Genomic DNA, 23,612 nt, shown 5'->3' with positions numbered 1-23,612 from the left:
ACCAAAGAAAACACAAGGGAGCAAAGAAAAGATGGACAATTCTCAACACAAGGTGTATTATTTATCAGACAAGCTTTCTTGAAATGAAAACTTATGGTTAAATATTTTGAATCCTCTCCTATGTTCTGCTATGCACATGACATGTTTTCTTTTCTTTTTTACTTTATATTTAAGTTTCAACATCTAAGTTTATGATATGTTTTTGTTTCTTTTCTCTATTTTGTATTTGTGTTCTGGTAAAATAAAATTCAATTAAAAAATTTAGAAAATAAAAAAAGAAGCTCTTCTCCCTTTCACTAGCCAACTTCTTAAACAAATAACCCACAACTCACTCACTCAGTTGGAATCATCCATTACTGCCATTTGCTCAAACTGCTCTCTCCAAGGCCAATAGTCCATGTAAGAAATGGGAGGAGGAGTTTTGTTTCCATAGAACTAAAGGTGTGCTTCCCCGCCCTCCCCCACCCCAGCTTTAGCAGAGACCAGGCCTCAAGGTTGGTCAGGTGAGAGGTCAGAGGCTTGTATGCATGAGCATGCTTTTTGAGAAGACAGTCAGGGGATTAGAGAGACCAAACCCCTTGAACCAGTTCAAGCTTATCCAGGGTCTGGTCTAGGTCAAGAATCCAGGCCTACTGATTTGCATAATTTGCATATGTTAAAGAGGGAAAGTAGGGGAAGTAAAAGAAAGTAGTTTGCTTTCTTTCTCTCTCTTTCTGTCTTTCTGTCTCTTTCTGGCACTTCCTCTTCGCCAGCGCCATGCCTGCCCTCAGACCCCTCGTGAAGCCTAAAATCGTCAAGAAGGGAACCAAGAAGTTTATCCAGCACCAGTCCGACAGATATGTCAAGATCAAGAGAAACTGGCGTAAACCAAGGGGCCTTGACAACAGGGTGCGAAGACGATTCAAGGACCAGATCGTGATGCCCTACATTGGTTTTGGAAGCAATGAGAAGACAAAACACATTCAGGAAGTTTTTGGTGCACAACGTCAAAGAGCTCGAGGTGCTCCTGATGTGCAACAAATCTTACTGTGCTGAGATCGCTCACAATGTATCCTCTAAGAATCGGAAAGTTATTGTTGAGAGAGCAGCTCAGCTCGCCATCAAGATCACCATTCCAAATGCTAGACTGAGGAGTGAAGAAAACGAGTAAAGAGCTTTGCATATTTTTATTTGTTAAATAAATCCTGGAAATACTTAAAAAAAAAAAAGAAAAAAAGAATGTAGTTTAATCCTAAACTAAGACAAGAAAAATCTAATTAACTTCACTTTTGCTTCTGTATCCTTATTATCCTACCTGTATAAACTGTATAACCTAGGAAAACTGTGTAAAAAATAAAGATTGTAAACTAACCGTAACTCTAGCAGGAGTGGAGGCAATGATTACCCCTGCTCCTGCAGCTGTATCAGTGTGAGTGTTCCAGTGAGGACTGCACCCGCTCTCTCAAGGAGCGTAATAAAATGCCTTCCTCTGCCCACTCTGGTCCTGAGTTCTTTGGGTAAGAATGGGCAAATCACATGGATCTTCCTAAGGTCAAGTGAAGGGAAGCAATGAGCAGCAGAAGCTTGTCTCGGGGCTACCCGGATCTTGCCTTGGGGTGTCCTGTGATCCCCACTGTGGTGTTAAGAGGGCTACCACTCCGGATTCCCTTGGGGAACCCTGTGGTCTGCATGGCCTTCTTAAGTGGACATCACTTGGGTCTTCCGGCCCTGTGCCCTGTGACCTTACTGCCATTCTAAGGGGCCATCACTTGGGTCCTCCTAGGGTCTGACCCTAGGAAGCCCTGTGATCCCCAGACTAAGGAGGGGGTGAGGCGCTACCACTTGGCCTTCCCCTGGGAGTCCTGTGGTCTGCACAGCCTTCCTTAGGGATTATGACAGGGTTCTTCCTCAGGACTTCAGTCCTGCCTAGGAAGTCCAGTGATCCCCCAAATCACATTTCTCACAGTCAGTGGTTCCAAAGTCACAGGAGCTGGATTCGAATTTCACTTCTGACACCTACTAGCATCTCCCAACCTCCCTAGGACTCAGTTACCTCATCTGTAAGCCAACAAAAGGCAAGGTGCTGGTCAATCTTTTCTTTGTGGTCACACTCAGAGCCTCCACCCGATACCTGGTGGAGAAGAGAAGCTCGATAAATGTCTGTTGATGGACTAAAATGGGGGTGCCTGGGGTCAGCGGGCCCTGTATCAGCCAATGCCTGCCAGCTCCACAGCCAGGAATCCATGACCTGTCCATCTCCTACTATCCAGAATGGGCCATTGCTTTTATCTCAGGTTCCGTCTTGGGTCCTAAGAGTATGCTGAATATGCCGGATGTTTCATAAATGTCCAGTGAGTATTACAAGTAAACGATATCAGGGACCTACAACAGTATTCCTTCTAAAGTCTCCTCCAGGCCAAGATCCTGACTGTTGATCAACTGTCAGGAAAAAGATGCGTGTGAAGCAGGAGTTGGGGAAGAGGCACGTCTCATTCATGTTATTCTACAAAATATGGAATCCACACAAAGTGATTTCTGGAGGGAAGGTCTAGCTCTAACAGGCAGGGCAGTTTGTTAACACCAGACTATGAGGCCTCTGAATAACAGCATATTAAATGAGGACTGGGGGAGTAGATTGGTACAGCTTTGAGGGACCTAGATAAAGAACCTCAGGCCAGACATGCCACCAGTGATGTGCTTTATAGAGATGGTATTCATTGCAGTAAGCTGCATTTCTTTTCTGAGAGTTTCTTCATGTGTCATGTGAGTCAGCTGGGAGCAGACAATATCCGGGGTCCTTTCTAATTCTAACACTCTGTGATCCCATGTCCCCACGACTCTACATCACCAAGAAGCTCCCTGCTTATTGACAAGGCTCCTAGTTTGGTCAGTCAAAGCAGTGCTGCCAACTGGATGTGTCTGGGTTTTTGGCCAGGCCAGTGACAGCATCTCAACCACCATAATAAAGTCTAAAATGCACCATTCACATATTCTCTCACTTGAGCCTCACAAGAGGCTTCGTGAAGGAAGGAGGCACTACAGGTATTATCCTTGCTTTACAGATGAGAAAACTGAGACTCTGGAAGAACACAGAATCCACTGACTGTGCATTTGGACCTAAACAGTTAATAAGAGATCAGTTACCTTGAAGCGAGGTCTCCAGTCCTTAAAACCTGTTCTGACATTTCTATAAAAACCACAAACACCATGCATCTCAAATGTGTGGCTAACACAAGACAAGCAGGTAAGGCCATTCCAGTGGACAACAGACCTGAGATTCCAAAAGACAGAGACTGAAATGCTGGCCCAAAGCTAACACAGGGAAAGTCCCCTCCTTGAGGGAAACAAAATCAGCTGTCCCAGTACACACAAAAGGGTATGCGTCTTGATAAGAGATCATTTATAAAAGTATTAGGGGTTTTAATTAACCACAAGTTTAACACGAGGCAGCCAAAAACCTTCCCTGAATCCTGGGTTTCACTTCAGGAAGTATGCCTAGCACAAGAGGTTGGGAGGGAGAGGACCCCACATCCTGGGGAAGCACCTCAGTTTTCTCTTCTGAGCAGGGCTTACCTGACCTGGCTCCCTGGTGGCTGTGCAGGGCAGAAGGTACCTGCCAGAGAGCAATCAGCAGCTTTGAGGACCCCATTTTTCAAAGGGCCACTGACAGGCTGATGAACGTCAAGAGGATGACTGGACACTGGAAACGACAGGGCAAAGCCAGGGTTCAGATCCCACTTCTGATAATGACCACCCAGGGACCTTGGGCAAGTCCCCAAATCAGGGGTGAGACTAGAGGCTAGTCAGGTTCCTTCCAGATGTAGATCTAGGATCGTACAATCAGGATGTGCCAAAAGAACAAATGGAGGGATGTGAGTAAAGCTATCATCAAACATCTGAAGGATTGTGATGGAGAAAGGGGATCCACTTCTTCTGGGTAAGGTCAAGGCCTGGGACAAACACCTGGAGACTGGAGCAAAGCCGACTCTGGCTCCACCCAAAGAAGCACTTTCTAAGAGTCAGAGCTGTCCAAAAATGAGAAAGGCTGCGTCCCTGTCATTTGACTGTTCAAGCCAAGGCCTCCTGGCCCAGCGGCCACAACAGAGGGAAGACAGCACAGGCAGATGAACTCCCTCATGCTCTTTCCAATTTTCAAGGGTCAGAGCAGAGAGGGAAATGACAAGGGTCGTTTTGGTGACTCATCTTTATTTGCCCAGGTGTGCTGAGAATGTGTGGCCTGGAGCCAAGATCCCCAAGTATCTGTGGAAGGGACATCTCTCACTCAAATGAGCTGATGCAAAATGTGCTTTGTACAAAGTAACAGCAAACTGTAAGATGATCGGCTGTGAATGACTTAGCTATTCTCAGCAATATAATGATCTAAGACAACTCTGAAGGATGTATGATGAAAAATGCCATCCATCCCCAGAGAAAGAACTGAAGGTGTGTGAATACAGATCGAAGCACACTTTTTTTACTTATTTTTCTTGAGGGTTTTTTTTGGTCTCTGTTTTCTTTCACAACCTATTATGGAAATGTTTTGTATGACTACACATGTATAACCTATATTGAATTGCTTGCCTATTAAATGGGGGGGGTGGGGAGGGAAGAAGGGAGAGAATTTGGAACTCAAAGTTTTAAAAATGAATGTTAAATACATGTAACTGGGGAAAAATGAAATACTAAATAAAAATTTTTTTTAAATAAAAAGGACATCTCTCCATCTAGCCCTGAGGAAAACCAGAGCAGGAGCACAGCTGGGTTGTGAGAGGCGCTTTCCAAGAATATTGCTCCTGACATGCTTATCACGAGCTCTAGTCAGGCCGACCATCAAGACAATTTATCCTATTTCAGAAATGGACACATTGTGCCGACTGATCCCCACAACTACTGGTGGGGACATCTGCCTACCTGCTCCCTGTTTTCAACTATGAAATAATTCCCTGGGAGCACACTGCCTTGAACAAGACAGGTTTCTTCTCAGAAAAAAAGCTGCTGAGCACTGCTTAGGGCCTGGATGAAGCATAAGTGACACACAGCCATTTAGCAAGAAGCCTGACCACAGCCTGGTTAAACCTCCAGCGGGAGTTCCTCCACAGTCCAAACTCCGTACTTTCTAGTTCCACAGATATTTAATTCAGGTCTGACAAGTTTTGATGCTGGGTTAGAATTAGAGCACAACACAAGACAAACCAGTATTGGGCAATGTTTCTAAAATTTAAGCAGAAGCCAAATATTCAGTAATTTTTCATCCAGAAGGCTTGAAGAGGCTGAATTGGTAACGAGATCACTGTCATTTAGTGGGTATCCTCGCCCCTTGTATTGGCAATCAAGAAGGGGTCTTAGCACTTATTCAACCAAGTGCCCTTGAAAAGTTGGGCCTTTGTTCCCTTGATTAAATTAGGAGTGCTTGATGACCTCCTTGCCTCAAGGGAAAGCCTAGTTTACATGGGTTTGAGTGACATGTTTGTGACATCAGAGGCTTTTAGACCATGTGGGTTTAAGTTGCATTTTTGTGATGCTTTTAGGTCACGTGGGAGAGTCGCATGTGTGACTCACCTTTGACCCTGAACAAGATATATAAACGTAGAGGTTGGCTCTCTCTTTTGGGACTGTGAGCCACAGCAGGAGTGGCGCGTGACTCTGAGCCAGCCTTTGTTATGAGCTCCCTGGCTCTGGAGAAAACTCAAATGCTGATGCTACTCTGGTAACTGTATATTGTGATTTTGTCAGACAGACAGAAATCTGTCTGTTGATTCATGTTTATTTGCTCTGTTTGTATTTGCTCAGGGTGCTGGCTTTTCCCCCAAGCTGAGTGAATGATATTTGTATGTTGGATTAAAATAAGACTGTTAACCCCTTAACGTTGATTTCCTTAGTAAAGCAGATGAAAAGGACCTGGGCTTGCAGCATTCTTGTTGTTGGGCTTGTGTCGGTTTTTCACCCCCACAGCAGCTGCTAGCCAGATTGTTGCAACACCCCTCTGGCCCAGAAGGCAGGAAGCCTGTTTTTACTTACAGCATCAGGTTACAGATTCGGTGATTCTTTTGTCCCATGGAATCCAGGTACCTAATATTCTTTTTCCTCATATCGATCACCTGGAATGGAAAAACACACACATCAAAAGCCAGAAACCACTTGGTCCCACTTGTACTAGTGGAAAATGTCCCTCAGTTCCGAAGAAGTAAAGAAAACTTCCAAACCCTCAAGCATATTAAAAATCCTGCCTCCTCTTCAGCCATAAGCAAGGATCACATTTTGTACTTGGTCAAAGCTGTGGCCTTTAACAAAGCAGAATAAAATGAATGAGGACACAGAAGGAAAGAGACAATGTGTCTCCGGCAGTGGCGGTGGTCACTGTTTGCTTTCTACAGAAAGTACCTCTCCTGCAGGTCACAAGGCAGCCGGCACACACTTCTGGCGTCCAATGTCCAGGAATGGTTTCTATCATACACAATACATTAAGACCAAAGTAGCTAAGGGAATACTTTCAAAGTATTTTTAAAAATAAACTCAACTCACCACCAAGCTCCAGTGTGCCCTGCGGTGAATGGGCACCAGAATAAGCTCATGTTCGAAGAGGTCCACCCCTTTGGTCCATCTCTTCACTGCTTGGTAACCACCAGTGCTCAGCTTGGGGTAGAAGAATGTGCTAAAGGCATGAAGCACTGGCAAGCCTTGCTTTTTATTTCTCTCCATCAGAAGATTCATGTAAAAATTAATAATCTAGAAAACACCAAAAAGGGAGGTCAGGAGAAGCTTAAACTGGAGAAATGCTTTCCCACCACAATGCGAAAGCCCAGGGCCAAGCCTGAAACGTTGCAAGAGCCCCACAAATACCTTCAGCCTTGACTAAGGCCCATTCAGGGAGGGGAGGAAGGTGGGTAGGAGGGGGGATCCAAAAGGCAAGACAACCAGAAATGAGAGCAAATGACAGATCAGGGGAAGTGACAGCACAGAAGGGGGCAGACTGCATAGAAAAGGTATGATTTGTTCCTCCACACTCTTCAAATCCATCTAGTTTCTAGAATGGGGTGAAGTCCCATAAAAAATGTATTGGAGAAAGGTCAATTCAATTCATTAGAGGCCCTACCTCCTTTGTGCTAGGAATCAGGCAAACAAAAGCCAAAGCCCCAATGCCAAGCCCTAGCATCCAGCAGATGGATTAGAAAGGAGAGAGAGGCAAGCCGAAGGCGAAGATGGGGGCAGATACAACAGACCCAAAGGAATTCTGAAGTGGAAGAGAAGAGTTTGCGCAGCCAGGGGAGGGTGAGGAGCAGCAGGGAAGTCAAGATGGGACGCAGCACTTGCGGGCACCCAAGTGGAGAGAGCAGGGTGAGAAGAGCATAAGATCCTAGCCCATGCAAGCAACAGCCAGAGGCCAGGGTGTGGCTGGAAAAGACCTGAGAGGGAGTTAGAGGTCAGGCTGAGGAGGCAATAAGGATGCCCAGTCAGCCACATTCCTTGGCAGCTCTGTGTTGGATAGCCTCAACAGGGCAAGGCTGGAGGCAAGAAGACCAAGCAGGATGTGGCCAAGCCAGGCTAGGGTGGCTTTGGGGGGCGTGGGAGGGGGGGAGGTGCTGTGGAGGGAAACAGGCCAGGAGTCAAAGATGACACTGATATTTGGGAATCTGTGTAACAGCAGGAATGCCCTCAACAGATATAGGCAAGTCTGGAAGAAGGGCAGGGTCAGAGGCTGGGTAATGAGCTGTTTCAGCTCTATTAAGCTTGAAATGCCTTCGAAACACACAAATAACCAGCGGATGATGCCAACAAAGTCCCTGGCACTAACAAATGGTTTGACATCAGAAACAGGTATCATTTCATCAATGGGGAGGACTTCAAAGAAGATGTGATATATCTACTTTGCTGCTGCCCTGAAGGACCAGGGGACCTTTCCATGACTGGGGAGCATCTCCCCCACTAGAATGGGGGCTCCCAGAGAGCAGGGACTGTTTTGCTTTCCTATTTTAGCCCCAGAGCTTAGCACATAGCCATTGTTTAGTAAATTCCTGCTTGATCGTTCATTTCTGTAAGTCTGGGATTCAGGAGCGAGATTATAGCTAGAGATGTAGGTATGAGCTGCATGTCTGGAAACTGAACCCCACAGAGAAGCAGCACCAGGACAGAGCCTGGGGCTCCTAAGTGGGAACCAGCCCCACTCATACTGAGACACAGAGGACAGTGACGCAGCAAAGGAGCCTGAGAGGGGGGAGCACGATGCAACGGAGAAGTGACCGGCCCCAGACAAGTCCATTCACCATTCTCTAGTCTACAAAAGGAGGGCTTGGACTTGATGGGCCTTCAGGTGCCTTTCTCCATTCGTGACCCCTGGAAACCATGGTGAGTCTAGCAGTTTAGGCCAAATGGTCCAGTCACTAGCCAGATGGAAAAGGGTAGGAGCTGAGAAGGACAAACAGTGGCCAAGCACAGCTGGAAAAGGGCAAAGCAAGAAGATGAGCAGCCTGGGGGTGAAGAGGGAGGCTGAGAGGTAGAACAGGGGACTACTGAACAGGAAGCCTGATGGAGGGCTCCAATCCCCAGGCTTCACTGCCTGCGCTCCAAGCACCAGACACCATTCCTAAATTTTTTAGCCCAAAGTGGCTCCTCCAAGCCTGGTAGCTGCACATGCCTTTGGGGCATGGTGTGTGTGTTTATATTCATTCAGATAAAATGAGAGGATTCTCCAGTTTGGGCTGAGCCTTTTTCCTTAATAAAATTTAAAAAGCTGTATTTCAAACTACCAACAAAAGCATTATGACAGTCAAAAGTGGCGGGTGGGGGTGGGGTGGAACCTGACCTCATCATTGAGCCAGTGATGATTCTTCAAGGTCTGTATATCCCCACGGGTGATTCTTAATTTGAAAGCACTGCTTAGGATCTCATCTTGGGGGCCGCAGCCTAGGGCACTATTAATCTCTTTTTCCATATCCTGAAATATAAAGTCCATAGTTTACAATGTTAACTTTAGAAGCACACAATACTGAATTATCACATAAATTAGGCAAACTCATTGTAATTAACTCTCAGGAACACAATTTTAATAAAGATACATATATTAACTATTGACCTAAGTGGAAAAAAGTAAGATCTGAATTTTTTTTACCCAGGGTATTATGCAGTATTACCAATGGATGAGAACATATGTTTAATTATCTGGCTTCTGGTACAATAAGCCAGTAGAGTACATGCATATGGTCTGCCTTCAACTACCCTGCCACCCACACCCAGGCACCTCCACTAATTTACTGACAAACCAATATGTTTTGTGTTTAACCATCCTGCCCAAGAAGCCCTGTAGGAACTGCAAATGACAAAGATTTGAGGTTTGCAGCCTACAATAAGGCTCAGGTACCAAGAAATGCCTTTTAAACCCTTACCCTTAATGATCTCCCTACCTCTGATCTTAATGGGAAAAAGATGGACTGCAATTGTTTATGGTGGAACTTTGCTGTGCCTTCTCCACACAGAGAAAGTGAGTGGAATATGAGCAGGATAAAGGAGAGAGAACTGAAGACCTAGGCAGGGGCTTGGGGGGCCTCGCTCTTTTGACAGGATGTGAATTTCTAATCAACAGAAATGGAAGTTACCAAATGCATCAGTAAGCCCAGGAGAAACAACTTCTCCCACTGCACAGAGAACAAAGAGTGGAGTATCATGACTTTACACAATAACCAATAACTTAAAAGTCAAGCCTTTTCCCAGCCTATTTTCTTTCTTTTATGTCTTCTATTATTACATGATGAAGCAGCTCCACCAGTACTGGCTGATATCTACCCCGGGCCTAGCACTGGACTCATGTTCCCAAGGGTATGGTGGGCATCTTACCATAAAGCGACCCTAGAAAACCCTGCAGGAGCCCCTAGTGATAGACAGACTCTGGGCAAGCACCATGTTCTCCCACTCCCGGGTGTGTGTGTGTTTGTTGGGGGGCAGGGAGGCCTGGTTCTTCTCCACCATCTCTCTGATCTGTGGGACCTAGAGTAAGTCTCCCTACCTGTCTGAGCCTCATCTGTCACTGAGGGACCAAACGGCCTGTGTGGCCTCTTCTAGCTGTGTGATTCTAGGACCCCAAGTGCCAGAGGAGTTCAGAAGGACAGATCAGCAAAGGCTGGGCTAACTGGGGAACCTTGTGTGGAGTTTATCCTTGAAGGACAGGCAGGATTCAGAAAAGGAGAGCAGGGATTCCAGACAGGGACCATCACAAGCAAAGGCACTGAAGCAGCCCTGAGCACAGGCCACAAGGTGGAAAAGGAAATAAGCCTCAGTGCTAGAGAGGGTACATATCAGGGAGTGGTGGGAAATCAGACACGAGAGGGGAGGCTGGGCTGTGTGTTAAAGAACCCTAAAGGCCAGGCTGAAAAGTGCATATTCAAAGGGACAGATGTGATGAAAATGATCCTTTAGGAAAAGAAAATCAATCTGACACTATTGTCTACAGGAGGGGCTGAGGAGGCAGAACCTGGAGGCACAAACCCAGCTAAGAGGGCTCAGGTGAGCAGAGATCTGGGACTTCTAGAGGCTGTGGAAAAAGCGAAGAAGGAACCTGAGAGCTGCTTCAAACGACGAAACAAAAGAAGTCCATGTGGGACTAAGAACAGGGAGGCTAAAGAAAGGTGACCAACAGTGCCACTGCCTGGTCTGTTTTGAGCGTGGAGGAGATCTGATGGGGTATGTCCCCACTAGTACTTGGAAATCAAGGCCTCTGGCTCCTAAGGACAGAAGGCCATCCTGATAAAAACTCTGCCTGGGGTTGTTACTATTTTAGATGAGTCTAAGAAGAGAGTTTTCATTAGGCTTGTTGCTTTAACTTCAGCCTATTTTTATCATTTTCATACTTAAGATATGTTTATAAGCTACCCTCATCTAAAAAGCCAGAGTGTGTTCAATCCGAACACCAAAAAGATGCTAAGTAGCATGAGTTAACCTCTAAAAACTGGGGCCCATTTCTCCTCCCCACAGTTCACAGCCATCACCACACAGAAAGCAGTGACGTTGGCTCTGACCATCGAAGCCACCCCCATGATCCCTCCTGAATTCTGTGGTACAAGTGACTGCCCCCTGTCTCTGATTCCTCACATATACATCTCGTCTACTTTAGCAGCCAAAAGATGTTCAAAGCAACCTTGCCCGAAAAGCCTGACAAACCGAAGGGACTTTCAACATCCCAACGGCAGAGGACCAGGTAAACTGGCCACGCCCAGTACCTCGGTGAGTTCGGAAGGCTCCTCAAGACTCTTCTCCTCTTTGCCTGGGCAATGCTCTTCTTTCAGCTCCTTCATCTCGAGCCCAGAGTGTCTCCGCTTGAACATGGCAGTATTTCCATTGCCCAAGCGAAGTCTGGCCGACACTTCCTCTGAGAGATCAGGCTCTGGCTGCTGCCCCCTCTTCTGCTCAGGCTGCTGCCCCCTCTTCTGTTCAGGCTGCTGCCCCCTCTTCTGTTCAGGCTGCTGCCCCCTGGTCTGTTCAGGCTGCTGCCCCCTGGTCTGTTCAGGCTGCTGCCCCCTGGTCTGTTCAGGCTGCTGCCCCCTGGTCTGTTCAGGCTGCTGCCCCCTGGTCTGTTCAGGCTGCTGCCCCCTGGTCTGTTCAGGCTGCTGCCCCCTGGTCTGTTCAGGCTGCTGCCCCCTGGTCTGTTCAGGCTGCTGCCCCCTGGTCTGTTCAGGCTGCTGCCCCCTCGTCTGTTCAGGCTGCTGCCCCCTGGTCTGTTCAGGCTGCTGCCCCCTGGTCTGTTCAGGCTGCTGCCCCCTGGTCTGTTCAGGCTGCTGCCCCCTGGTCTGTTCAGGCTGCTGCCCCCTCGTCTGTTCAGGCTGCTGCCCCCTCGTCTGTTCAGGCTGCTGCCCCCTCGGTCTGTTCAGGCTGCTGCCCCCTCGTCTGTTCAGGCTGCTGCCCCCTGGTCTGTTCAGGCTGCTGCCCCCTGGTCTGTTCAGGCTGCTGCCCCCTGGTCTGTTCAGGCTGCTGCCCCCTGGTCTGTTCAGGCTGCTGCCCCCTCGTCTGTTCAGGCTGCTGCCCCCTGGTCTGTTCAGGCTGCTGCCCCCTCGTCTGTTCAGGCTGCTGCCCCCACGTCTGTTCAGGCTGCTGCCCCCTCGTCTGTTCAGGCTGCTGCCCCCACGTCTGTTCAGGCTGCTGCCCCCTCGTCTGTTCAGGCTGCTGCCCCCACGTCTGTTCAGGCTGCTGCCCCCACGTCTGTTCAGGCTGCTGCCCCCACGTCTGTTCAGGCTGCTGCCCCCTCGTCTGTTCAGGCTGCTGCCCCCTCGTCTGTTCAGGCTGCTGCCCCCTCGTCTGTTCAGGCTGCTGCCCCCACGTCTGTTCAGGCTGCTGCCCCCTCGTCTGTTCAGGCTGCTGCCCCCACGTCTGTTCAGGCTGCTGCCCCCTCGTCTGTTCAGGCTGCTGCCCCCTCGTCTGTTCAGGCTGCTGCCCCCACGTCTGTTCAGGCTGCTGCCCCCACGTCTGTTCAGGCTGCTGCCCCCTCGTCTGTTCAGGCTGCTGCCCCCTCTCCTGTTCAGGCTGCTGCCCCCTCTCCTGTTCAGGCTGCTGCCCCCTCTCCTGTTCAGGCTGCTGCCCGCTCGTCTGTTCAGGCTGCTGCCCCCACGTCTGTTCAGGCTGCTGCCCCCACGTCTGTTCAGGCTGCTGCCCGCTCGTCTGTTCAGGCTGCTGCCCCCTCGTCTGTTCAGGCTGCTGTCCCCTCGTCTGTTCAGGCTGCTGCCCCCACGTCTGTTCAGGCTGCTGCCCCCTCTTCTGTTCAAAGAAAATTGCTCGATAGTTTTACAATTTTCAATGCTAGCTTTGCAGCTCTCGTTCACATAAAACACGGGATTTCTCTGAAACATAAAGCAGCACAGAAGCAAGACAGGAAGCCAAACTAGCCCAAACTAGCTCCGACCTCCCTCCATTCATGGGCTCACCTATCACTATGAGGCCCACACAGGCCTGCCCAACACCCACTTCTGCTGGAGGGACCAAATCAGCTTGCTGGGTCACATACTAGATCCATCATTTTAAGTAAGGAATTTCACAAAGATAAATCAATGCTTCTCTCCCCCTGCCCTGGTGGGCACAAGGCAAGTTGTGGTCAGTAGGTCACCTTCCACCAGGCCTCTGGGTGTTCAGCTACCATCTCCTACAGAGCCACTGGTAACCCACAAGTCACCTCAGCTTTGAGGAGTGATATTGGGTTGGTTGCTCCTGTCCTGATATTAAACAACAACTGACAGCTGCAGGAGGGTACTGAGCTGTGGTCACACAAATCTGTCTATTATCTGCACTGTGGAGTTTTACTCGCCAGGTCATTAATGGCTGACGGCAAAGGGACCTCAACAGGGATGTGGGTGGGGTGTACTGGGGGAGGCCATCGGTGAGCAAAGCTCCTCCTAAGCAAGGTCTGGGGGAAAAAGGTTGACATGAGCAAACCAGCAGCAATCAGAAGAACTGCCGCTGACTGATTAGAGCCAAGGACCCCCTGACCCCATGGTAACCAAGACCTGGATTTTTAATGGACAAAAGCATTTGTCTGGCATTCAGTGTGTGCCAAGAACTAGTGAGCAAACCAGAAAGGTCAGACAGCCCCCTCCTCCACAGGCACACATTAGGAAAGGGAGATTCAGGGACTTTTTCTCCCCACGCCTTGGTACTTAAGGTCACCCTGGGTCCTCCTTACCTTTGTAATATTTTGCTGAAATCACCAGCATTTGCTGAGTCTCTTGGGCTCATTTGGACGCAAGGAATCCAACTCTTCTTAATTACTTAGGTCATGGCTTACAAAACAAATGTTCTATTCAGAGAAGCCTCTGAATACTAACATGCTGAAGCAGGTCAGAAACCTTAGCTCCCAAAGCCAAGTCTATGGTGGCCTCCTCCGAGGACATCACACACAATTCATCTCCTGCCTCAGAAGTGAGATGGCCCAATTCAGTACTGCCAATAACCCGGGGGTGGGGGTAGAGGAGATGCTCACTCATGCCTGCTTCACCACTGAATTCCAAGCAACCAAATCAGCAAGAGGAGGATCCCAAAGCAAGATGAAGAGAGTTTTCTCTCCTCCATGACCAAAAGAACACAATGGGAACAGTGGAATTACAGATAAAACTAAAAGGTAAACCTTGGACTTGAAGAACCTATTTTGAAATTACAAAGGTATATATCAATCCTCTGGGGTTTTTTTTGGTAGAAACCAAAAAGCTAACATTATTCAAATAAAAGAAAAAAATATGTTAAAATAGAGTTCCATACTTACACTTTCATTTTCTAATCTATGTTCAATTATCTTTCCAGGTTCTGGAATTTTTGCTTTAGGGTGATGCCTGAAAATAGAAAGCATCAACTTTATTGACAAATACACTCTTCTATAATTCTTAATCTTTTGAGAAGACTTAAATCATATAGGAGAAGAGGAATTAATAGTGATACTTTTCAAAACTCTGGTTGGGGCGAGAATTCCTAACCTAATAAGAAGTTGAGGAGATTATAAAAACAAATTATCAGAAATGTAAAAGAATGACTAATAAATGAAAACTAAATGAACTTTTGGGGTTCCACCTACAACCCAGGGAACAGGCAGAAATGGTTAAAGATGAAAGTAAGCCAATGCTGGAAGGGTTGTGGTAAGATAGGCACATGAATACACTGACCCTACTGTTCTGGATGACAATCTGGGGAAAAAGAATTTTTTGAAAGAGACTAAAATGCCCAGACCCTTTAACCAAGCAATGAGACTCCTGGGCATAGGCCCCATTTTGCAGTTGAGGAAACTGAAGCAAACAAGTTTAAGTGACTCACCAAGGATCACACAGCTGGTAAGCGTCTGAGACTACATTAGAACTCAGGGCCTTCCTGACTCTAAGCCCAGTGATCTCTGCTCTGTTCAAGCAGAGCAAGGTGAATAACATCCAAAAAGCAGCTGCACAGCAGTAACTCAACTCTGTTCTGGAGAATAAGTGACCAAGCACCTCCCTCCTCTGGGCACTGAGCCAACAGACCCCCGGCAGCCGTCACAGACCCAAGAGGGGGTTATTTTGTCGGCTGGTTTTGTTCTTTGTCATGAGTAGTGGAGAGACTGGCAAATGAATTAGGTGTGCAAAACAAAAAGACACCATTTTTTAAAAATGGGAGAAGCATGGAAAGCTTAAGAATAGGTGTATGGAGTCCAAAGCCTGGCAATCACACCACCTCCATATGGGACCTTTGGCACACAGTGCGACCTCTCTGAGTCTGTTTCTTCTCCATGAAAATGAGGGAATTGGGCTTGGTGATCTCTAAGGTTCCTCCCAACTCTCAATCTATAATCCCAGGTGCTCAGAATAGCTTGATTTTATATACTCTTGTTAATTCCCTGACTTCAAGGGTCTATGATATAGACATGGGTTTCCCCTTCAGCAATATGGAGTAGAAGTCTAACAATCTGGCTGTGACCACAGACCCCATCGCCCATGACGAGCCTCTCCACGCTTGGCCAGACTGGATCTTGGACCATGGGCAGACAGGTCACTTTGGGGCCACAAGGGGAAGTCCTTCCAGATGAGAAGCAGAACCCGAAAGAGTGTGCCTTGAGGTCCTTGCCATAGAGAGTGGGAATTTCCCATCAAAAAATAGAAACAACAAAAGTCCCTACATCTCGTCTTACTTTTCCCAGCACATTTAAAATTCTGAATATTAACATCAAGGAAGATGTAAAAGAGCAAGATGTTTGCTAGCAAAACAGAGGAAGTCTGGAGCAAGCCAAGTCTGAACTATGAGAAGGCTTCCCCAGGCATCGACTGTATGGTCCTCCCTAGGTTCCTGTTTGTGGATGACATTGCGCTGAGCGCACTGTCCCAGAACGCTGACTACAAGGTGTCTTCAATGAGACTCAGTCATCCTAGAGATCTGTTACAACCCAGAGGCAAACAGACAATCGTCCAGATTATGACACGCAAATAGATGGAAAGTCCAACGGTACCAAGACCATGGGCCACACCACAAGTAGGGAATTAGCCAGGACCAGAAGAAAGGCAAGAGCAAGGGTAGATTCATTTGGAAAATTACAGAGCACTCTTAATGATCCCAAGCTGCCCCTAACAGAAAATCCATCACATATGAATAACAATATTCTCCCAGTGATACCATATGGCTGCAAATATGGAACACCAAAGTCTCAGAAGAATCAAAACTGCAGGTGACCAAAAGGACAATGGAGAGATCCAGCATGCATGTAAGGAGGCTGCAGCATGTCACAATCACTAACATATTAAAAGTGGCATCTCAGAAAGATAAAGGACTGAAAAAGGAGCCTAAGGCCTCCCCAAATGAAAACCAAGAGGCAGCCTTCAGAGCCTTTCTGGGGAAGGTTCACACAAAGGCTGGCACACAGAAAGGCCTGGATGAAAAGAGCTCTGCATGGGAGGAGCCACCCTAAGGAGCCCATACACCCACTGCAATATCTATGTGAGAAATGGAAGACAGAGAACTTGGGGAGGCTGAAGAGGGAAAAGAACAGGGAAGGCTCCACAAAGAGGTGGCGCTCAGAAGAATGGAACTAATGCCACAAGAGGGGTACAAACAACCAGCTCAGGCTTTCTGGGGGAAGGCGTCATGGAGGAGCCGAATCTGATGAATGGCTCGGATAGGGGATGCTGAGACCCTGCTGCAGTCTCAAAGGAATGAGTAGGCTAGCCCAGCATGGGAGTGGAGATGAGCAAGGGTAGGCTAAGTTCAAGGACACAATGTTCACCAGTTCCTGTCAAACTGTGACACTGAATAGCTTAAGCTTTCTGCAGAGACGTCATGATATCTCAGGGGAAGCACCCGAAGACGGTGTTTATTCTTCCACCCAAGAAAGGCTTGAGATTTTCTACAGAATGTCACATTTTTAAATGGAACCACTACAAAAACATTTCTTGAAAGCACCCAGAAACCATTAGCTCATTACCTCTTCTCATTTCTTATGACACGAACAGGTCCCCATGACTCAGTGACTCTGTCTGTAAGGAACAAAGAGGAGGTAAAGATTATACTTGATCAAAATTGAAATACACAAATACCCATGCTTGTGTGCACACATGTAAACACATGCACGTGCGCGCGCGCACACACACACACACTTACCGGGGGCAACCACATACACACTCACACAGGTACGAGCACACATGTATGTACATGCTCACACGCACACGGGCACTAGCACGCATGCACGCGCACACGCACACACACACACACTCTCTCTCTCTCTCTCTCTCTCTCTCTCTCCCCTTCTCCCTCCCTCCCCTTCCTCCCTTTCTTTTCAGCTGAGGGCTGCTAAAGTATCAAGCTGCTGGTTCTCAGGAAAGGCTGAGACCAACATTTCAAATGACATCAGTCAATTCTCACAAAATAAGGGGCCCAATGAATAAAGGCCTTCATTTTTTGCCCATGATCTTCACTGTGAACAGATCCCATGTATTCAGAACTGCCACGTGATGAAGGGTGCAGAATTTGGGGGATGATAACAAAGAGACACTGTTTTCTCCTCAATCCCCTCTTTCTAAACACCTTAATGTTTCAAAACGTTGTCCTTGGCCCTTCACTTTTTTCAAATTAAGACTGCATGAAATAGGAAATGTGAACTCCTAATACGAACTAAGTAGAAGCCTGTAAAAGCAGGCCACCAGTGGGAACTCACATTGCTTTGGAACAAGCTGACCTGCTCTCATCTCGAGGTGCTGGTCTTCCCCCCAGCCACCGTTCCTTACGGCTTCCACATGACATCGGTGAGAACTTAGGAACAGTAAAATTTCAGAAGATCAGAAACAAAGGAAAGGGCCATGGCACTCATCCATTTCCTGGTCAGCAGGTTTCTCTAAAGACACGGAAGGGAGCGAAGGGAGCCGCGCAGCCCAGCTCATGGCCAGAGCAAGCCAGGGCAACAGAAAGACTCATTTCAAGCCCTACTTTTGACCCCGAGGGATTGTGGGCGAGTCAATCTCTTGGTCTTACTGTAACTATAAAACCTGGATAATACTGGTAACGTAAGAATGTCATGGAACAAAATACTGAAAAATAAATGTTATTTAAAAAGGCTTTGGGGCGGCTAGGTGGCGCAGTGGGTAGAGCACCAGCCCTGGAGTCAGGAGGACCTGAGTTCAAGTCTGACCTCAGACACTGGACACTTATTAGCTGTGAGACCCTGGGCAAGTCACTTCAGCCCAAGTGCCTCACAAAAATGAAAAGTAAAAAACAAGAGTGACAACCTAAAAACTTAATAGAACTCAGTAGGTTAGAAGAAAATTTCAGAGCTATACTACTAAAAACAAACTAGAGCATACTTCAAAATATCTGGAGTCTTTTACTACAGAGATGTGGTTGAGAAATTGGGCTAAGTGTGCTAGGTACCAGAGGCATTTCTGTTAAACCAGCTCACACTCCACAGCCCATCAGGCTCATTCTTCTCTTCTCAACAGTACCCGGACCAGGCTGTAATATTTCATCAAAATGTCACTCTCCGACTTTTAGCCAGAACCAAAATGGTGCTTAAGAAAACCATCCTGCTGACTACGCAGGTCACAAGCAGAACTCCTGTAAGAACATAGTTTGACCAAAATTTCAAATGAAATTGGCTACTTTGGCACCTGCCACTTCACACACATAGGAGCTTCAGGGACAAATCCAGTGTCAATCATCAGGTCATACCCAAGACCTGCAACAACATTTAAGGAACCTGAGTCAGAGTTCCACTGCCCAACCCCATATCTCTGACCTGTGCCCCACCCCCACCCCGCATCACTTTTCTGTATGAGCTAACCCTATGGGCCCCAGCTCTCACCCCTCCACTTCTTAAACAAAGGTCACAAGGCTTCTGAACTTTCTATTTCTCTTCCTGGCCAAGAGAAGGATGGTTTCCTGTCATCTGTAGGGCAGACAAGTTGCCCTTTTTCTCCTTGGCTCACTCCATGGAGGGAAGCTACAAATTCCTGGGATAGAACCTTAGTGGGAAACATTCTTATTCTGATCCCCAAGTGTCAGAACTCAAAATAGAAAGAACCCTGCAGAGAAGAGAAAGCAAGCACAAGGGGAAGTCCAAGCTTCAAATTAAATGTGTGGCAGCCTGGTGGTACCTAGTTTTCTGGAGAGCTCATTCCTTCCTATATGCTGACAAGTGTCATTTCTATACTTCTCAACCTCTCATGGGAACCATCATCAGACCAGTCAGGAATGTCTCCCTTAATAATAATGTTCTACACGCCCATGGCTCCTCCACCTCACTCAAGAGCCAAAGGGGTGACCTCCTATCTAGACTAGTTCAACCAGTGGTTTGATAAGCTTCTATGTCCCTGCCCCCCCAACGATCTGGGCCCTCCCCTGCCATGCCCAGTTCAGCTTGACTTTCCTCTAGATCCCTGAATTATCTCCCTTCTATCATTACCGAGCTTCCCCACTTTGGTACTCCTGCCATCTTCTAGCACTGCCCCCAGCAATAGTGTCTTCCTGGCTGCACCTTCCCTCATCCTCCCTTACCCTGATACACTCCTCCCCACTGCTACCCCCAGCACCTCGTTGCTCCACCACCAATGCTCAGCAAACTCTACTCCTTTGGAGGTACTCCTACCTAGCCATGTTCTTCACCCAATACAGGATCTTGGTGGCAGTTACCTACCAGTCCCAAGATCCTTTTTCCTCTCTTCTCAAGCCTTTCTGTACCAGGCTCATAATCTTCTTCTTCAACACTGACATCCCTTTCCCACCAGGACTCTTCCAGACCAACATCCCCTTTGCTCAGGCTTTACTTTCTTCCCTGCTATACACTGTCCTCTTCTCCCACATCCCTCGCCACTTGTCCTACCATCTTTGTGCCTTGCCAAATTCAACCAACACTTCACTTCCATTCATGAGCTGTGTTTCAACAATCTGGCTAGCAGCTTCTGTGGGAGTGTAAGATCCACCCACAGCCAGCACCCAGAAAGCTGCCAACAGCACAGGTTCTTTTGATCTGCTTAACTAAGGAAAGCAAGGTGAAGGTGTTGGCAAACTTACTTTAATTCAGCACACAAATATCATTCACTTAGTTTAGGGGAAAAATCCAGCACACTGAACTTCAGAACAAAACACAAACAAATTACAAACATCAACAGACAGACCCAATACAATTCATAGTTACCAACATCTAGGTTCAGCCCGGGAGCTCAGAACAAGGGCTGGCCCAGAGTCACGTGCCACCACTGCTGCACCAAAGAGCTCCAAAGAACAGACAGCCAACCCCTGGTTTTTATATCTTTTTCAGGGTCAGGGGTGAGTCACACATGCGACTCACCCACATGACCTAGAATCTTCACAAAGAGGTGACTTAAACCCACGTGGTCTAAAAGCCTCTGCTCTCCCAGACATGTAAACTAGGTCCTCCCTGGAGTTAGCCCCACCTTGGGCCCCACCTTAGTTGCCAATCCACACCCACTAAGGTTTTACACCTAATAGGGGTTTGGGCCTGGGGCTTAGCACCTAGTAAAGCTCAATGAATTACTCAAAGGGAACAAAAGCCAAACTATTCAGGGGCACTTGTTGAACTAAATGCTAAGGAGCCCATTTTTGCTTACCAACACAAGCTGCTAAACACCACTGGAAGAAGTCATGCAGCCATACGGACTGAGTTCACCACATATGTATACTTTACAACCTCTCCTGGGCCCTCATTACAGCAAGGCAGTCCTGTCAAACCTCCTAAATTGATTCTTTATACCACTCATGAAACACAGTTCCATACTTTATTGAGAAAAGAGGCTGTTCACCATGAGCCCCCTCCCCTCCACTTACTCCATGTCTCACAACCTATTGACCTCACCTTCCCCATCCTTTCCTCTCTCTCTCTGATGGCAACCCTTCTACTCATAGCCCTGATCCAATTCCCCATGTCACCCAACATGTTGCCCTTCTCCCACCCCACCACCACCTCATTACCCCCTTCTCTTATCTTTAATCTCATTCCCTCCCTACTTGATTAGCCCAGGTCTCCCTCATTCTTAAGCAATCTTCACTAATCCCCCCATCCCTTCATGCTATCTATCTCTCCTCCCTTTCACATTCAAGCTCTAAGAAGCAAGGGCCACCTCTTCCTTTCCTCTTATCATTCACTTTGCAAACTCTTGCAGTCTGACTTCCAAATGAAACACTTAATTGAAGCTGCTCTCTCCAAACTCATTAATCATCTCTTTAATCATCAGATCTGTTTTTTTCCTAATCCTCATCCTTCCTGACCTCTCTGACACCACTGGCCACTCTCTCTTCCTAGATCATCTCTGGGGTTTTGTGACACGATCATCTCTCAGTTCTCCTCCTACCTATCCGATCTCTACTTCTCAGGCTCCTTTACAGGACTATCTGCCATATCCTACCATCTGACTATTGGGGTAACCCGATGGCTCTGCCCAGGGTCTTCTCTTCTTCTCTCTTTCTTCTCAATGACCTCATCAACTCCCCTGGGTTTAATGGTCATCTACACAGACTTCTCCAAGATCTCGATAAAGCCAGTTACAACTCATCACCACCTGCCTACTGGACATTTTGGCCCAAATGTCCAAATCAGAACTCTTTATCATTTCTCTGCCTACCCTCCCTATTTCTTGTGAGTCTCTATCAGTTTTCCCTTACCCTCAGCGTACCCAATCAGGTGTCCTCTGGTCTATTCCATCCACTTCTCTATACTCAGTCAGCCAGCACACGAAGAAGATCCTCACCACCTCTCTCCTGCTCCACTGCAACTGGCCCTTCATTGGTTTCCCCCCTTCTTTAATTCATTCTCTCTTTAGCTTGCAAAGTGATAAGCTAATGTGAACCATGGCCAACCTCAGCTCGGTCCACCTCAGGGCCAACCCCAGCTTCTTTGCTTGGTACTAAAAGCCCTTCACACACTGGCTCCCATACCCCACCCCCCACCCCTAGCTTCACACACCACTCTACTTTCTAGCCAACACAGGACTTTCTTTCTCCCCTCCCTATAACGCTGCAAAGATTGTCCTGCCCTCCTTCCTAAGCTCTGCCTAGGGACCCCAGCTTACTTCGGAGCTCAGCTCAGACATGGTCTCTCCCATGAGGATTCTCCTGGTCACCCTCAAGGCTTTGTACACACTCATCAATGTGCTTGTTGTGCCCTGTACTCTCCCAAAGAGAATGGGGGGCCATGCTCCATAAGGACACCTGGCACAGTGCCTGGCACATAGTAGGCATTTAATGAATGCCTGTTAACTGACCCCAAAGGGAAGGAAAAATAAGCAAAAGAAGACAGAGGGAAAGGCTGGAATTTGGAAAACTGCTAGATTTCTCTGGACGCTCCAGTAAATTTCACATTCCCACACTTAAAGAAATGAAATAATTTTACCAAAATCCCCAAAAAGTTTTGAAATTTGATAAATTCCAAAAATCCCATGTCTGTTATTCATTATCTTGGCACATTTGATCAGAACCAACATCTAATCAGAAACCATTTTCAGATTTTCTTATTGGCGCTGATAAAGTGAGCACCAGCTCACATTTCTAAAGTACTTTCCACACATGAGCCTGTTTGATTCTCAGCATGACCTTATAAGATGGGCACTAATGCTGTTATCATCTGCATTTTGTAGCTAAGGAAACTTTAGGCTCAGAAAGGCTAAGTGATTTGCCCATGGTCACACAGCTTTGTGACTACTGCAGGCAGGACTGGAACTCAGGTCTTCCCAACTCAACTCCAGATCTAGCACTCAGAGCACCTGCAACCACAGAACATCAAAAAATGAGCCCAGAGCCCAGGTGGGAGCAAGAGGTGAGGCACCAGGAGCCAGCTTCAAGTCCGCGAGCACCTGGACAGGGATGCTGGATTTGTCCTCTGATACAGCCTCTCCTCGGGAATTCCCCTGCCCAGCCCTTCCTGGCTGTCCCCTCTTACAAGACAAAACAGAAGCAAGTACCAACAGGACAAGCCCCCTCAACCCACCAGCCTGTCATTACCCGTGATGGTTTGCAGTGACAGAAGGGAGACAGTTTCCATGGCATCCTTCTTTAAGTCGCTGCAACAGCCTTTGATACTTCTCTCTTTCCTCTCTCTGAAAACCCTGGGGAAAGGAAGGAAACACTGACAAAAGCCAACAGAGAAATGCTGGGCCCACACGCAGAGAACTGATGCATGCAAGGACCCGGCTTCTATGCCTGCCAGGCAGCAGCTCCCCGGGTTGTTTTGGGCCTAGACAGCCATTATCCGAGGCACTGGCCAAGGGTGCTGGAGCACACCACATTTAAAGGTTGTCCTCTGTTCTTCTAGCTTTAAATGAAAATGAATGTTTACTAAGCACCAAGTAAGGCTGAATGCCCACCGTTCTGGGGACTGAGACATAGGCCCTGGCCTTATGGATTCCTCATCTGACCATAAGCTACACAAAAGCAGAGACTGTTTTATCCTGTGTACTTTTATCCTTGGGGTCTAGCATATAACAGTTGCTTAATAAATGCTTGTTGACTGACCAATATGAAGAGTGTCTTAACAGGAAGATGACAAACATAAATGAATTAAAATCAAATAATATAAGATCAGTGCTCTGGAGAGTTACAAAGTGGTATGTGAGGTCTGAAGGAGTGGGGGATAGGACAGGAAATGTCAGGGAGGTGACATTTCATTGGACTTTAAAGATGACTGGTAACTCAATAGATGAAGAAGGGGGAGGAAG

General features: G+C 47.4%; 1 protein-coding gene and 1 pseudogene across 3 annotated transcripts in view; one reads left to right on the top strand and one right to left on the bottom strand.

The window, feature by feature from the left end:
* SENP2 (SUMO specific peptidase 2) overlaps positions 1-23,612 on the bottom strand; it is a 52,129-nt gene that overhangs the window by 14,839 nt on the left and 13,678 nt on the right. Inside the window, exons 7-14 of one of the 3 annotated variants that reach the window (XM_036766380.1) lie at positions 22,900-23,003; positions 17,609-17,703; positions 16,880-16,931; positions 14,210-14,276; positions 11,187-12,714; positions 8,780-8,911; positions 6,502-6,705; positions 5,998-6,077 (exon numbers count right to left, since the gene is read on the bottom strand). In XM_036766380.1, the coding sequence (XP_036622275.1) occupies positions 5,998-6,077; positions 6,502-6,705; positions 8,780-8,911; positions 11,187-12,714; positions 14,210-14,217 (1,952 nt within the window). In that variant the 5' untranslated portion in view covers positions 14,218-14,276; positions 16,880-16,931; positions 17,609-17,703; positions 22,900-23,003. The remainder of the gene's footprint in view (positions 1-5,997; positions 6,078-6,501; positions 6,706-8,779; positions 8,912-11,186; positions 12,715-14,209; positions 14,277-16,879; positions 16,932-17,608; positions 17,704-22,899; positions 23,004-23,612) is intronic. The other 2 variants (XM_036766382.1, XM_036766381.1) reach the window with 2 other exon arrangements.
* Positions 757-1,150, top strand: LOC118856223 (annotated as a pseudogene).

The sequence above is a fragment of the Trichosurus vulpecula genome, chromosome 7, assembly GCF_011100635.1.
Source record: "Trichosurus vulpecula isolate mTriVul1 chromosome 7, mTriVul1.pri, whole genome shotgun sequence".
Lineage (NCBI taxonomy): Eukaryota > Metazoa > Chordata > Mammalia > Diprotodontia > Phalangeridae > Trichosurus > Trichosurus vulpecula.
Note: the sequence above shows the minus strand (reverse complement) of the source record. Positions and strands in the feature narration are given on the sequence as shown.